The sequence below is a fragment of the Nicotiana sylvestris genome, chromosome 9 (assembly GCF_000393655.2).
Source record: "Nicotiana sylvestris chromosome 9, ASM39365v2, whole genome shotgun sequence".
NCBI lineage: Eukaryota > Viridiplantae > Streptophyta > Magnoliopsida > Solanales > Solanaceae > Nicotiana > Nicotiana sylvestris.
In genome coordinates, this window is record NC_091065.1 from 169578200 (window position 1) to 169595595 (window position 17396).

Consider the following 17396-nt stretch of genomic DNA (forward strand, 5'->3'; position numbering starts at 1 on the left):
CTCACAAACTGATTGGCCAAAGCCTAAACATCCAAAGCAAGCGGTCTCTCACCGACCGGAATATAAACAAGTCTGCCCATACTAGCTGACTTCCTACTCAAAGCATCGGCCACCACATTGGCCTTTCCCGGATGATATAAGATGGTGATATCATAGTCCTTTAATAGCTTCAACCACCTTCTCTGCCTCAAATTTAGCTCCTTCTGCTTGAACAAATATTGCAGACTCTTGTGATACGTGAACACCTCACATGCCACGCCATACAGATAATGCCTCCAAATCTTCAACGCGTAAACAATGGATGCTAACTCCAAATCATGGACTAGATAGTTCTTCTCATGAATCTTCAACTGCCGCGAAGCATAGGCAATGACCTTGCCATCCTGCATCAACACCGCACCAAGTCCAATGTGAGATGTATCACAATACACTGTGTAAGGCCCTAAACCTATGGGCAAAACCAACACTAGCACCGTAGTCAAAGCTGTCTTAAGCTTCTGAAAGCTCGCCTCACACTCATACAACCACCTGAACTGGGCACCCTTCTGGGTCAACCTATTCATCGGGGCTGCAATAGACGAAAACCCTTCCACAAACCGATGATAGTAGCCTACCAAACCCAAGAAACTCTTGATCTCTGTAGCTAATGCGGGTCTAGGCCAGTTCTCAACTGCCTCTATCTTCTTCGGATCAACCTAAATACCCTTTGCTGATACAACATGATCCAGGAATGCAACTGAACTCACCAGAACTCACACTTCGAAAACTTAGCGTACAATTGACTATCTCTCAAAGTCTGAAGAGCCATTCTAAGATGTTGCTCATGCTCCTCCCGGCTGCGGGAATAGATCAAAATATCATCAATGAAGACTATCACGAACGAATCCAAGTAAGGCTTGAACACTCGATTCATCAAATCCATAAAAGTTGCTGGGGAATTTGTCAACCCAAATGACATCACCAAGAACTCATAATACCCGTACCGAGTGCGGAAGTTGTCTTAGAGACATCAGATGCCCTAATCCTCAACTGATGGTAGCCAGATCTCAAGTCAATCTTCGAAAATACCTTGGCATCCTGAAACTAATCCAACAAATCATCAATCCTCGACAATAGATACTTATTCTTAATTATAACTTTCTTCAACTGCAGGTAATCAATACACATTCTCATCGATCCATCCTTCTTCTTAACAAACAACAGTGGCACACCCCAAGGCGAGACACTAGGTCTAATGAAGCCTTTCTCTAGCAAGTCTTGCAACTGCTCCTTTAATTCTTTCAACTCAGGCAGGGCCATACGATACGATAGAATAGAAATAAGTTGAGTGTCCGGAGCCAAATAAATGCAGAAGTCAATATCCCTATCGGTTGGCATACCCGACAGGTCTGAAGGAAATACCTCAAGAAATTCACGAATATCACGCCCCAACCTCGGGAGGTGCGACCGGCGCTCAATCGGGTGATCCCAACTGAGCAACCTTTTTAACCCTTTCTACCCAACTCAATATGATTAAGGGAACCATGGTTTTATTTACTTAGACCATAGGAATGATTGTACAATCAACATTGATAGATCATTTCATATCACAACCTTAAACCGTAGTTAAGTTTCCAAGATTACATACAATTACAATTTAGAGAAAACAAGAGTTTAAGATTACAATCTAGTTCATAGACCCATCCAACATTCGTACATAACCAACACAAACATCTATGGAGCCTCTAATGATAAAAAAGACAATTATGACAACGCCGGCAACAAGGCGCCAGCTATACCTCAAAAGTGGAAGTCCACAACAAAAGATGTGCAATATAACCCCTTGAAGGATAAAGGGGCTCACCAAGATTACGAGATGAGCATACTCTGCTACGCGCGATCGACATTATTCGCTATGGAGCCACCTACATTCATTTAAAAATGTAGCGCCCCCGGCAAAAGAGACGTTAGTACCATGGAATAGTACTAGTATGTATAACTAAACACCATCTTATTAGAAAGAACTATCATACAAGAACAAGGAAATCACAAGAGACAATCAAAAGCTTTAACCGAGCACCACATCATCATATAAAAGAATCATATAACTTTCACATAATTTCCATAGTTTTAGTTTGGGGCATTTCATACTGTTCATCATTATTCACATACCACCGCTATCTTGAGCGGAGTCCGATCATGACCCGATCGTCTAGGTTGCCTCATTTGAGTTATATACCTCAATCACAATCTCATTCTCCTTTTCCGGAATTCATTATCAGCATACTACCACCATGTGTGCGACATGGTGTCCGATCACGGCCCGATCGGCTAGGCCACCTTACCTAGGCGTTGTTCCTTTCTTATTCGTCATCTCATTTGAATCTTTATTTCACATATATCATATCAATTCATTAGCACTTACGGCCACAATTATCATATCATTTCCACTTTCAATATCAACCTTGCAATTTATGATCATAGACACATACAAAAGCAATTCAAGTTGCAAGCATAGGTAAGATTTCACATTATTAGCATGGCAATCTCAGTTTTAAGTCTTGACGTGAAATCTAGGCAATTTCAACACATGGTTCATATTCTTTGCACATCTTCAAATATCTAGGATAGTACTTTGCACACATTGAGGCACACCTTTCATGTTTATATATACAATTCCAAAACCAATTCATGTAAAATATCAATCAATACATCAATCAAGTTTTCAGTCTTACCACATTTGCACATATGCATACCAACAGAGCTCGATTTCTAATAGGAGGGGATTTTAGCCATACATAACTCAATAGAGCTTTCCTTAAATTCTTACAAAATTCCGGGACTCTTAACAACTTCAATCTATTTTGGAAATATAACAATCTAAACCAAAATTAGGAAGATTATCATATACATTTGTAACATTAGACTATCATGTAATCTTCCAACTTGATTTAGACTTAGGACTCTCCTTAGACCCCATATGACCTATAATGTGCCTCATACACTTATTATCATATCCAATTGATATCCATCATGTTAATAGTCCATGTCTACACACAAAATTATATAATTATCGCATGTCAACTTTCTTAATAGTTCTTAAATACTTCGAATTTTTGGGGTGTTACATTCTCCCCCACTTAGGATCATTTGTCCTCAAATGATAAGTGGAGTCAATCTGCAAGTACTTAGCATAAATTATCTCTTTTCTCACACATCTTTAACTTCCAAATTTTGACTAACTCCCAAATTTTTCAGAAATTTCGGCAGAGTTGCTCTTGTAACTAGGTCTATCCACCTGTCAGAGAATCCCAGAAACACATCGCAACAACATATATGTGATCAAATGACGCAACAGAATAAAAAACAACACCAACCGTAGCCCCATAATGAACATATAATTAGAAAGGAATTCCTTTACATTAGCTGAACAATCGATACAAATTTTATATGAAACAACTTCATAGAACTATTTCATTGCTATTCAAACAAACGGGGGTACTTTTTTTCATTTCTTCCTCAGCTTCCCAAGTGGCTTCCTCAAGTTGCTGGTTTCACCATAACACTTTCACGGAGGCAATTTCTTTATTTCTCAACTTTTAGACTTGCCTATCAAGGATGGCAAATGGAATTTCTTCGTACGATAATTCTTCATTAACCTCAATAGTCTCAATCAATACAATAGCGGATGAATCTCTAACTACCTTCTACAACATGGACACATGGAAGACCGGGGGTACTAATGACATCTCAGGTGGTAGTCAAGCTTGTACGCCACCTGACCAATCCTTTGAATGATTCTGTATGGCCCGACATATATCGGACTTAACTTTCCTTTCTTTCCAAAACGCATGATACCCTTCATAGGGGAAACCTTCAAGAATACCCAATCGTCTTCCTTGAATTCCAAATCACTTCGACGAACATTTGAATAGGACTTTTGACGGTTCTGAGCAGTTTCAATCGCTCCTTAATAATCTTAACCTTCTCCATAGCCCGATGCATAAGGTCTGGCCCTATCAATTCAGCTTCTCCAACTTCGTACCACGCAATGAGAGATCTACATCTCCTACCATATAATGCTTCAAATGGTGCCATCTGAATACTAGCATGAAAGCCGTTGTTATAAGAAAACTCTATGAGTGACAAATGATCATCCCAGCTACCCTTGAAATCAACAACACAAGCACGCAACATGTCGTCAAGCGTCTGAATAGTCCGCTCCGCTTGCCTGTCGGTTTGTGGATGAAAAGGTGTACTAAGATTTACCTGCGTACCCAAACATTGCTGAAATTTCTTCCAAATGTTGGTCGTGAACTGAGCCACTTGATCAGAAATGATAGAAAATAGGGTTCCATGCAACCTGACTATTTCTTTGATATATTATTGAGCATACTGTTCCGTTGTGTCGGTAGATTTGACTGGTAATAAGTCCGCTGATTTTGTGAGTCGATCCATGATTACCCAAATTGAGTCGAACTTGCGTAGAATGCATGGTAACCCTACCACAAAATACATATTGATCATTTCCCATTTCTACATTGGAATTTCTATGCTTTGAGTCAATCCATCGAGCCTTTGATGTTCGGCCTCACTTACTGACAGTTCGAACATTTTGCCACAAATTTCGCCACATCCCTTTTCAGGTTATTCCACCAATAAACTTCCTTGAGATCATGATATATTTTTGTAGAACCTGGGTGTACGGAATACCTGGAAGTGTGAGCTTCTACCATGATCCATTCCCGAAGATCGTCAATATCTGGAACACATAGGAGGCCTTGGTACCGTAGGGTACCATCATCCATGCCAGAGGAAAAAGTTGTGGTCTTGTGTGCATGAATCCCCTCCTTTAGATGCGCTAGCAATGGATCGTTGTATTGCTTTTCTTTGACCTCCACTACAAGCGATGATTCAACCCTATTATGCACAATAACTCCCCCTTCACTAGAGTCCGCAAGACGAACTCCTAGACTAGCCAACTGGTGAACTTCCCTGGCCAACAACCTTTGATATGCCTTCAAGTGAGCCAAACTTTCCATAGATTTCCGGCTAAGAGCATCCGCCACAACATTGGCCTTTCCCGGTGTGATAGAGAATATCGATATCATAGTCCTTGAGTAACTCGAGCCATTTTCTCTATCTTAGATTCAACTCCTTTTGTTTGAAAATATATTGAAGGCTCTTGTGGTCCGTAAATACATCCACGTGGACCCCATACAAATAATGTCGCCAAATCTTTAGTGCAAACATCACTGCCACAAGCTCTAAGTCATGTGTTGCATAGTTCTTTCCATGATTCTTGAGTTGCCTAGAGGCATAAACTATCACCTTAACATGTTGCATCATTAGTGGAACATCTTTATCATATTTCTCTTACATAGGACCTCCCACGAATTGAGTTCTACAATAATTTTCCTGATATGGTTACAATCTCCTGTGAATACTTGCAACTAACTCTTCTAAATTCTCAATAAAAGACATTACCGAATGAGTTTTTTTCATAGGATCTTCTGTCTCAAATGAATAACACCTGCTAATTTGCGCACATACCCTGATAACATCAACCTGCACGACATTGCATCAAATGTAAGGTAATATTGTACTCCGACTTTTCTTAGCCAACCTCTTCTCCCCATATGTGCCTTATAGAATTTAAGAAACCACACTACTTCCCCTGTGAATATTCTCACGATCCCTTTTTACGGTTAAACACCGCCCAAATCACATATCAACACCCTTTATATGTATACAATTTAGGAAGAGTCACTGGCCCGAGAAGGGCATTCTCTGAAACTTGAGATCCTCCTCAATTCTTTAACACCAACTTTTGATTTTACTCTTAAGTGTAAGACTTAGTCCACCTGATTCTATCCTCAATGAGTAACTCACCTCATTCCTCGTATTGTAGCTACCAATAGAGTTCCCTGATATTGCAGTTTAAGAGTTACCATGTTAAACATGTCTGGTCTGTAACAAGTGTTCATTCTCTTTCAATCTATTTTGAACCTTTCATTTGCCCTTTTGGTAGATTGTGTTGTCTTCCCCCCTTTTTTTTATCGCCCTTTGGCCTGGACAATATGTTGGTACCATCTTTTCTTTCTAACTGGAACATTCATTCCCATTCTATTTTGCTCATAGTGCATAATTAATAGCCTTATTGTGCCACACACTTGTCTACCTCCCGTGAACTTGTAATATCATTATGCCTGGTTTAGTGAGTTTATCATACCACAACTTCACCTCCAGTAGTCTCACTTTCCATTGTATGTAGACATGAACTATCTCTAGATCCTTTAGTTGATATTCGGTGTCACCCAAGTCGGTTGCATTACGGTTAGTCCTTTATAACTTTTATTAACGCTTATGCTCTAAGCGAGTCCACCATTCTGATACAAGATATTTTATGATAACCATGACCATCTCAATTTATAGGTTTTCTCCCCATTTCTTCTCACCTCATTCTTCCTAGCTAGTGAATAGCCATGCACTCTTCCATATGTTACGTGGTCTTTTCCCTTAGTTATTTCATCATGCTCACCTCTTAACTCTTGTGAGGGTATCCATGGGAAAGTGTGTTCATCTGCATATCACTTAATACTTATTTGCTTGTAAGATTTTTTTTGAGGCTCTCCATCAAGCCCAAATACCCTCTTGGGTTATTATAGCATCACATTTATTTCTCCTACTCGTTCCGCCTTTCTTAACGTCTTGGAACTTTGGTTAAATCGCAAATCTATGATTAACCCATTCTAAAAACTCGCAACCTTCCACATTTGACCTATAGTACTTCCTTAGGTTCCATTGTTCCTGACCCTCTAACAAGTATAAAATCCCTTTACAGACATACTCTTAGTTTCTAGGATCGTTGACCCTATCATTCACATTGCCATGTATGAAGAATTTACCTTCCTTAACTATCCATCTTTTTGGAGGTACTAGTGGTCTACCATTAATATATCCTTTCAGATATCACGTTATCCATTATCACTTTTCTAGATTACGCATGTCTTCAACAAAATATTCAAACATCATAGCTACATGGTGTTACTCTTGTTTCATTGTATTTAAGTGGCCTCACTATGGCCTTCCTCCCCCACTTGGGGCGAATGTCCCGGATTTCGACACAAGTCTTGAATTTTGGCAACTTTAGGGACATATATCTCATATCTCTATCCCTCATATATATGTTCGACTATTAGGGAGATTTATGTAACCATGTATTAATCTCATAAGTTCTCTTCTCTTATTCAGCCACACGGGCTTGGGATTCCAATTCCTCATGTCAATATCCGTTAGGAGTGTAATATCACTTCGTACACTTCTGGATTTTTATAAAGTTCGTAGTACATGGTTCTTCTCATCATGGGTTCAATTGACTCTCCATTCATAACTTCTTGTCTCCTAGGAGAGACTTGCACTCTCATCATTAATCTCCTGGTCATGTCTCCCATATATCATGTGCTTATATAACTAATTTTCTTTCACACCTTAGCATCATTTACATACTTCTCACACTACGCACATGTGCTATTCAAGCTTACATATCACTTATCAATTCAATGTTTCTTTAGAGGTGGTAATCATTTTTAACACTTTTCTCGAATAAATTATGCTCATGGTACAATGTACTTATCCTATATGCCCATACCAATTGTTCAACAAGATACATGTGCCATCTCTTTAATATTCATGCCTTTTCCTACTGGTTATGCCATATGACAACATTACTTAAAATAGACGAAAGAGCGTTTAAACTTACCTTGAATCTCAACGCATGAGTTAGAAAACAATCTAATAGTCAAGCTTTATCGCACGATCTGGAGTGTTGAGGAAGGGTAACATTCCTAAATGTCCATATAGCCTCCAACTTATGGATGTGGTCGACAACACACCGATAAAAAGGAATCCACTAGACACGACTCTGAGACATCCTAGGATACTTTAAAATCTTAGGCTTTGATACCAAGTTTGTCACGCCCCAACCTCGGGAGACGCAACCGGCGCTCAATCGAGTGATCCCAACTGAGCAACTCAATATGATTAAGGGAACCATGCTTTTGTTTACTTAGACCATAGGAAAGATTGTACAATCAACATTGATAGATAATTTCATATCACAACCTTAAACCGTAGTTAAATTTCCAAGATTACATACAGTTACAATTTAGAGAAAACAAGATTTTAAGATTACAACATAGTTCATAGACCCATCCAAAACCAGTACATAACCCACACAAACATCTACAGAGCCTCTAAGGATACAAAAGACAATTATGACAACGCCGACAACAAGGCCCCGGCTATACCTCAAAAGTGGAAGTCCACAGCAAAAGATGTGCAATATAACCCCTTGAAGGAGAAAGGGGCTCACCAAGATTACGAGAGGAGGATACTCTGCTACGCGCGATCGATACTATCCGCTATGGAGCCACCTACATTTATTTAAAAATGTAGTGCCCCCGGCAAAAGAGACGTTAGTACCATGGAATAGTACTAGTATGTATAACTAAACACCATCTTATTAAAAAGAACTATTATACAAGAACAAGGAAATCACAAGAGACAATCAAAAGCTTTAACCTAGCACCACATTATCATATAAAAGAATCATATAACTTTCACATCATTTCCATAGTTTTAGTTTGGGGCATTTCATACTGTTCATCATTATTCATATACCACCACTATCTTGAGCAGAGTCAGATCATGACCCGATCGTCTAGGTTGCCTCATTTGAGTTATATACCTCAATCACAATATCATTCTCCTTTTTCGGAATTCATTATTTGCACATTACCACCATGTGTGTGGCATGGTGTCCGATCACGGCCCGATCGGCTAGGCCATCTTACCTAGGCGTTGTTCCTTTCTTATTCGTCATCTTATTTGAATCTTTATTTCACATATATCATATCAATTCATTAGCACTTAGGCCCACAATTATCACATCATTTCCACTTTCAATGTCAACCTTGCAATTTATGATCATAGGCACATACAAAAGCAATTCAAGTTACAAGCATAGGTAAGATTTCACATAATTTGCATTACAATCTCAGTTTTAAGTCTTGACGTGAAATCTAGGCAATTTCAACACATGGTTCATATTCTTTGCACATCTTCAAGTATCTAGGATAGTACTTTGCACACATTGAGGCACACCTTTCATGTTTATATATACAATTCCAAAACCAATTCATGTAAAATATCAATCAATACATCAATCAAGTTTTCAGTCTTACCACATTTGCACATACGCATACCAATGGAGCTCGATTTCTAATAGGAGGGAGTTTTAGCCATACATACCTCAATAGAGCTTTCCTTAAATTCTTACAAAATTCCGGGACTCTTAGCAACTTCAATCTATTTTGGAAATATAACAATCTAAACCAAAATTGGGAAGATGATCATAATTCTAGCTCACTTGAGCATTTTATCAAACACTATATGTGCGTTAAATCTTTATGGTCCTTTTATAGAGGATTTCATCAACCCACAACTCATACTTTACCATTTTTAGCTCAACAATGTTCCTACACCTTTTGACAACACATTCAAGCAAGATAACATCTCCAATACCCACAAACTTTCTTGATAAATACCCATCTTTAGCTAAAATTTGAAATTAAGGGTTAGGGTGTAGAATCTTACCTCAAGGATGAAGACCTAGTGTGTTTTTCCTTGTTAATCTTTCAAGATTTGAGCAAGAATTGAAGAAAAATTGATGAGGGATACTTTCCCACTCTAGGGCACTCTCTCACTCTAAAAATATCTGATTTTAGCTAAAGATATGATCCCTTACATTTATTTGGCGAAATGAGTTCGTTTATAACAAAAGCCCGATTTTTGCACAGCCGCGCCACATGGGGCGCCACGTTTGTGATAAATGTGCTCAGAAAATGTTTTTGAATGCTCTCTATACCTACCCACAGGCGCGCCTCATGGGGCGCCGTGGGAGTGCAATTTTCGGCCAGCGTTCAGTAATCTAGTCATAACTTCTTGTAGGAGTGTCCAAATTATGAACGGTTTGAAGTATTAGAAACTAGACTTGAAGATCTTCCATTTGATAGGTCCTTAAGTATATGTATATATGCTTGTCCAAAATTTGTCCTAGTGCGTATAAATTTGTAACATTAGACTATCATGTAATCTTCCAACTTTATTTAGGCTTAGGACTCTCCTTAGACCCCATATGACTTATAATGTGCCTCATACACTTATTATCATATCCAATTGATATCCATCATGTTAATAATCCTCGTCTATACACAAAATTATATAATTATCGCACGTCAACTTTCTTAATAGTTCTTAAATACTTCGACTTTTTGGGGTGTTACAATGAACAACAGGCACAGAATCAATAGAAGGAACCTTAGCACTAGAATCACGAACATAGGCCAAATAGGCCAAACACACCTTCTTGACCATACGCCGAGCCTTCATATATGAGATAACACTATGGGTAGAATGATCAGGAGTCCCTCTCCACTCTAAGCGGGGTAAATCCGGCAAGGCTAAGGTCACAGTCTTGGCATGTCAGTCTAAGATAGCGTGGTAAGGTGATAACCAATCCATCCCCAATGTGACATCAAAATCAACCATCTCCAGAAGTAACAAATCTACACGAGTCTCAAGACCCCCAATCACAACTATACACGAACAATGGACTCGATCTACCACAATAGAATCACTCACCGGTGTAGACACATATATAGGAGCACTCAAAGAATCACTAGGCATGACCAGATACGGTGCAAAATAAGATGACACATAGGAGTATGTAGATCCTAGATCAAATAAAATTGAATCATCTCTGCTACAAACAAGAACAGTACCTATGATAACTGCATCGGAAGCCTCAGCCTCAGGCCTGGCTGGTAGAACATAACATCGGGACTGGGCCCCACCACCCTGAACTACATCTCTGGGACAACCTGCTGCTGGCTGGCCTCCACCTCTAGCGGCCTGACCTCCACCTCTAATACCTCTACCTCTACCTTTAGCACCTCTACCTCCACCTCTAGTTGGCTGAGCGGGCTGTGAAACACTCGGTGCCTGAACCATAGCACGGGAACCCTGCTGCTGCGACTGAATACCCACTAATCTCGGACAAGACCTCCGGATATAACCATATTCACTGCACTTAGAGCATCCACTTGAGAGCTGCGGCTAAGGAAACTGAGACTGACCCTGGCGACCTAAATGACCACCCCGAAAACTCTGGAGCGGCGGTGCACTGATAGGAGCCTGTGGTGCACTATAGGGCTGCTGATTAGAATATTGCATATGAGAACCACGGCCACCTGAAGCACCGTGAGAAACCTGAAGTGCTAACTGAAAAGGCCTAGGAGGATGTCCTCTACCATACGAATCCCTGCCTCTAGATGAGGCACCACTGAATCTGCCTTAATGACGAGGCCTCTTGTCAGACCCCTGACTACCCCCCTGTGATAGAACCATCTCAACTCTCCTGGCCATATAGGCCGCCTCCTAAAAAGAAATATCACCCCCGTCTCCTTAGCCATCTGAAGTCAAATAGGCTGAATAAGTCCCTTAATAAACCTCCTCACCCTCTCTCTCTCTCGGTGGGAAATATGATAAGAGCATGACAGGCCAAGTCAATGAATCTGGTCTCATACTAAGTGATAGTCATATAAACCTACTGGAGACGCTTAAACTGCCTCCGATAGATCACTATCTGAGTGATAGGGAGAAACTTCTCCAAAAATAACTGAGTAAACCACTCCCAAGTCAAAGCTGGTGATCCGGCTAGTCTAGCCAAGCAATAATCTCTCCATCAAGTCTTGGCGGGTCCAGACAGGCAGAAAGTAGCAAAGTCGACCCCATTGGTCTCCACTACCCCCATGTTCCTGAGAACTTCATGATAGCTGTCTAGATAATCCTGGGGATCCTCAGAAGATGCACCGGTGAAAGTGGTAGTGAAGAGCTTGGTAAACCTGTCCAACCTCCACAAAGCATCGGCAGACATAGCTGCTCCATCACCGGTCTGAGCTACCACACCCAGCAGAACTGCTCCAACTGGATGAGCTATTGGAGTCTGAAATTGGGGAGCCATCTTCTCGGGAGTTCGAGTAGCAGGAGTCTGAGCTCCTCCTCCAGCCTGAGAGACGGCTGGTGCTACAGGAAGCAAGCCTGCCCGGGTGACACTCTCCATAAAGCCCACTAGACGGACCAGAGCATCCTGAAGTACTGGGGTAGCAACAAACCCCCTAGGACCTGAGTTGGGCCCACCAGAATTTCCTGGGCTGGAACCTCATCATCAAAGTCAACCTGAGGCTCCGCCGCTGGTGCTGCTGCTTTGGGCTGACCTCTGCCCCTACCTCGGCCTCTAGCACGGCCTCGCCCTCTGCCCCTCGTAGGAGCTACTGCTGGGGGGCTCGGGCTGCTGATCGGTGGATGAAGAAGCGCGTGTTCTCACCATCTGTGAAAGAACATAGTAGAAATTCAATTAGCATTGAGAAACCAAACCGCACGACATGAAAGAATAGATGTGAAGTTTTTCCTAAATCTGCAGCCCCTGGGGATAAATACAGAAGTCTTCGTACCGATCCCTCAGACTCTACTGAGCTTGTTTGTGAATTGTGAGACCCATGTAACCTAGTGCTCTAATACCAACTTGTCACGACCCGGATTTCCCACCCTTAAGAGTCGTGATGGAGCCTATTAGTGAAAGCTAGGCAAGCCGACCATTTGCACAATTTACCTTCCTCCCATTTTAACTCTTTAACAAGTGTAAATAGACAGTTCTAAACAACGGAAATTTAAAGCAAGCGGAAGAGAACGATAAACAATTTGAATATGTATCCAATACAAAACCTTAAGCAAAAATCTACCCAGAACTGGTGTCACGCTTCGCAGACAGTCTAGAATTACTAAAACAAGGTCTGAAAGATAAATAATACACTGTTTCGGAAATATGTAAATGAAACAGGATGAAGGGATAGAGGGAGATGTCAGGTCCTACAGACGCTTGCAGGACTACCTCGGAATCTCCGACTGGACTGAAGGCAGCCACCCAAGCTAAGGTCTGAATGCTGCTGCTCCGGGATCTGCACATACTGTAGAGTGTAGTATCAGCACAACAGACCCCATGTGTTGGTAAGTGCCTAGCCTAACCTCGGTGAAGTAGTGACGAGGCTAGGACCAGACTACCAAATAAACCTGTGCAGTTATATCATATACAGCGAAAAATAAAACAAAAATATACAATTAAGGATGGGAGGGGGCATAATGCGGGGTAATATCATTTACCAATAGTAACTCAGAAGAAAAGCATAAAGAACAATCTAAAATTTTGCGGCAGAAAGAATAAGGAAACTGTAACCAATCAATAACCACTTTTATCATTTGTTGTTGCGGCGCACAACCCGATCCAAATCATAAAAACATTGTTGCGGCGTGAAACCCGATCCAATTATAATGTTGTTGCGACGTGCAACCCGATCCAATTATAATGTTGTTGCGGCGTGCAACCCGATCCAATTATAACGTTGTTGCGGCATGCAACCCGATTGTTACGGCGTGCAATCGATTGTTGCGACTGGATACAACTGGAGGCATCACATTTGCGATGGGTACCTCGCATTTGCGATGTAATGCTGGCCTGGGCTCTTTCACATTTGCGACATAACTCTCGCATTTGCGAGCAATGCGAAGCCTGCAGGCCTGCAATATACTAGTTAAAATCTGCATCATCCTAAGTCCAATTCCACTCTGTGGCCTATCCAAAACTCACCCGAGCCCTCGGGGCTCCAACCCAAACATGCACACCAACCTAAAATCATCATACGGACTTGATCGTGCATTCAAATAACCAAAATAACCTCAACAATTAAGAATTTAGCATCAAAATCATGAAATCATTTAAGAACATCAAAATTTTTAAGTTTTCTCAAATAAGGTCCGATTCACATCATTTCAAGTCCGTTTCTTACCAAATTTCACAAACTCAACTTAAATTACATATAAGACCTATACCGGACGTCGAAACTAGTATACGGGCCCGATACCATCAAATTTCAAACACATTTCATTTCCAAAAACTCATAAATATTCCAGAAAATAATTTTCTTTAAAAATTCATTTCTCGGGCTTGAGACTTCGGAATTTAATTCTGGGCATACGCCCAAGTCCCATATTTTCTTATGGACCCTTCAGGACCATCAAATCACGGGTCTGGGTCCGTTTACCTAAAATATTGACCAAAGTCAACTTAAATTTATTTTAAAGGCAAAATTCATCATTTTTCATAGATTTTCACATAATGGCTTTCCGGCTACACGCTCGGACTACGCACGTAAATCGAGGTGAGATAAAAAGTGGTTTTTAAGGCATCATATCACAGAATTTATTTCTAAAACAAGTGATGACCTTTTGGGTCATCACACTATCCAAGTTAACCTAACGCCTAGGGGTTATACATGAGAGTTCGGATTTTATCAAAATCAAATTGAACTAACTATATTGGATTGGATTGATTTTGTCGATTTCGGGTGATTTTGTTACATAACTATTATTTTAATCTTACTTTTTAAAGTTATAGATAAAATTTTGATAAGTGAATATATATTTAGTAAAATTTAAAAAACTGACAAATATATGATCTATTAAAATATTCTTGTGGGAGAATTATTTTAGTAACATAATATAATTATTTTCTTAGTTGTCTAACAATAGTTTTTTTTATTGATGCACACTTTCAAGGTTAATCTAATTTAATAATTAAACACAAAAATCAATATAAAACTTAAATAATGATATGTTCTATTTAATTTTGAAATTACTTATAAAATACCATTTCAAATTTGAAAATGTGACGACCCGGCTGGTTGTCTTAAGTATTAACGCCACGATCCTCTGTTAACAGCTTTCCCCAAGTTTAATTTTGCTATTTTGATTTGCCGGGATGTTCGGTGTCGAGTTTCGGAGAGTTTTGGGACACTTAGTCCCTAAATGAGAGCTTAAGTGTTGGAAAGTTGACCGTAGTCGGAACAGTATGAAGACGGAGTCGGAATGGAAATCCGATGGTTCAGTTAGTTCTGTTGGGTGATTTCGGGCTTAGGGGCGTATTCGGATTGTGTTTTGGAGGTTCGTAGCTAATTTAGGCTTGAAATGCTGAAAGTTAAATTTTTGAAGTTTCCGGTCCGATAGTGAGAATTTTATCCGAGGGTTGGAATGGAATTCCGGAAGTTGGAGTAGCTCCATAGTGTTGAATGTGACGTGTGTGTAAAATTTCAGGTAATTTGGACGAGGTTTGATAGACTTTCTGATCGAAAACGTGTTTTTAGAGTTTTTGGAAATTCTTAGGCTTGAATCCGATGAAAAATAGGTGTTTTAATGTTGTTTTGAGCATTCCGAAGGTTGGAACAAGTTTGAATGATATTTTAGGATTGGTTGGAAGGTTTGGTTGAGGCCCCGGAGGCCTCGAGGGTGTTTCAGATGCTCAACGGACCACTTTTGGACTTGGAAAGACAATAGATTTTCTGCTATTGTGTTGCAGAGAAAACATTCATCGCGTTCACGAGAGGGTATCACGTTCGCGTAGAGCATCTGGGTGAAGCAACTGAAATGTGCTTCGCGTTTGCGATGCTGTCCCGCGTTCGTGACATGGTCCTCGCGTTCACATAGGGTCTGCTCGTGTAAGCAACGCGTTCACGAGTGGACCTCGCGTTCACGAAAGAGGAATTTGGCCAGCAGGACTTTTGTGCATCGCGTTCGCGAAAAAGAACGAGCCTGGGCAGATATAAGATTTCAAAATCGAGGGTTTAGCCATTTTTATCAAAACATAAGCTTGGGAGCTCGGATTTGAGCAAGATTTGAGGGATTTTCAGAGATATCGATTGGGTGACGATTCTAGACTCATTTTTGCTTGTAACCCATTAATCTGAACATGAATACATCCTTTAATTTCGGAATTTATATGAAAATTGGGGAAAAGTTCTTGGACCAAGAAATTGAGTTTTGATTGGGGATTGACATCGGATTTGGATAATTTTGGTATGGTTAAACTCGTGATAGTGTGAGGATTCTAAAACTGTAAATTTTGCTCGATTTCGAGATGTGGGACCAAGGGGTATTTTGGTCATACCTAATTTCACATATAGCTTAGAATTTATTTGTAGAATCAGTTACTTGAAGTGTTATTTATATAATAAAATTGAATTGAATAGATTTGGTCCATTTGGAGTCGAGTACTCGTGGCAAGAGCGTGGTTTTAGGTTGATTTGAGCTGGTTCGAGGTAAGTGGCTTGTCTAACCTTATGTGAGGGACCTTCCCCTTAGGATATGATATATTTGATAATTGAAACGCCTTGTACGTGAGGTGACGAGCGCGTACTTGAGCTAATTGTTGAAAATCCGTTTTTTCCTTAAGTATTTTAATTGTGTTTTTTTCTATTTTATTCTAATTGTGAATTTAGCCTGTTGCTAGTTTAGAAAAGCATGTTTAGTTGACTTAATTACCTATTTGCTTAAACTCCCTTAGTTGCATAACGTAAAGCATGTTAGGCTAGAATTAACTATTTACTTGGTACGAAATTTAGCTTAAATGGGGTATTCTTATGTTACTGCAGTGTGTTTTTATTTTGGGACTACGGGACGGCATCCCGGGAGATCCCCTGTACGTATTTATGATCTGAACTGAGGTGCAGGATACCAAGAGATCCCTGGCACGTATATTGAGGATATCAAGAGATCCTCGGGATACCAATAGATCCCTAGCATATATTGAGGATACCAAGAGATCCTCGGAATATCGACAGATCCCTAGCATATATTGAGGATACCAAGAGATCCCTAGCACATATTGAGGATACCAAGAGATCCTCGGGATACCAAGAGATCCCCGATTATCATCCTTGTTATGAGTAGTACTTCCTTGTGGTTTGCCTTCATCTCTGTTTCCGTTATTGTACTCTTATTATCCTGTATAAATTCTTACTGTAGATTCTCAATTGCACTGTTTATCTTATCCTGTCATCTTTATATTTTATTTAACCTTAGTAGGGGCCTGACCTTCCTCGTCACTACCAACCGAGGTTAGGCTTGGCAGTTACTAAGTACCGCTGTAGTGTACTCATGCCCCTTCTGCGCATGTTTTTCATGTGCAGATTCAAGTACCACTACTCAGGCCTATCATCCTTAAGAAGTTGACTGCTCTAAAGACTTCGAGGTACATTTTCCGCTTCCGCAGACCAAGAAGTCCCTTTCTATTCCTGCTTTTAGTATTTAGCCCTTCTATATTTTTCTATTCTTATTAGACATTCCGGAGTTAAAGCCATGTAGTATTGATCTTAGCTTGTGATTCCTGGGTTTCCGGTCTTGGATTTATGTTTTGGTATTGAGAGTTAAACATGGTGTATGCCGAGTGGCACATTTAAACACTGTTA

The 17396-nt window shown here is 40.2% G+C and overlaps 1 protein-coding gene across 1 annotated transcript; it reads right to left on the reverse strand.

The window, feature by feature from the left end:
* Nucleotides 1–4574: 4574 nt before the first annotated feature.
* LOC138878576 (uncharacterized) lies at nucleotides 4575–5090 on the reverse strand. The gene has a single exon (XM_070158268.1). It carries the CDS (start codon nucleotides 5088–5090, stop codon nucleotides 4575–4577), a length of 516 nt encoding a protein of 171 aa, XP_070014369.1.
* Nucleotides 5091–17396: the final 12306 nt, after the last annotated feature.

Coding starts and splice junctions, on each gene's coding strand:
- LOC138878576 (XM_070158268.1), bottom strand. CDS start 5,090: ATGATATCGATATTCTCTATCACACCGGGAAAGGCCAATGTTGTGGCG.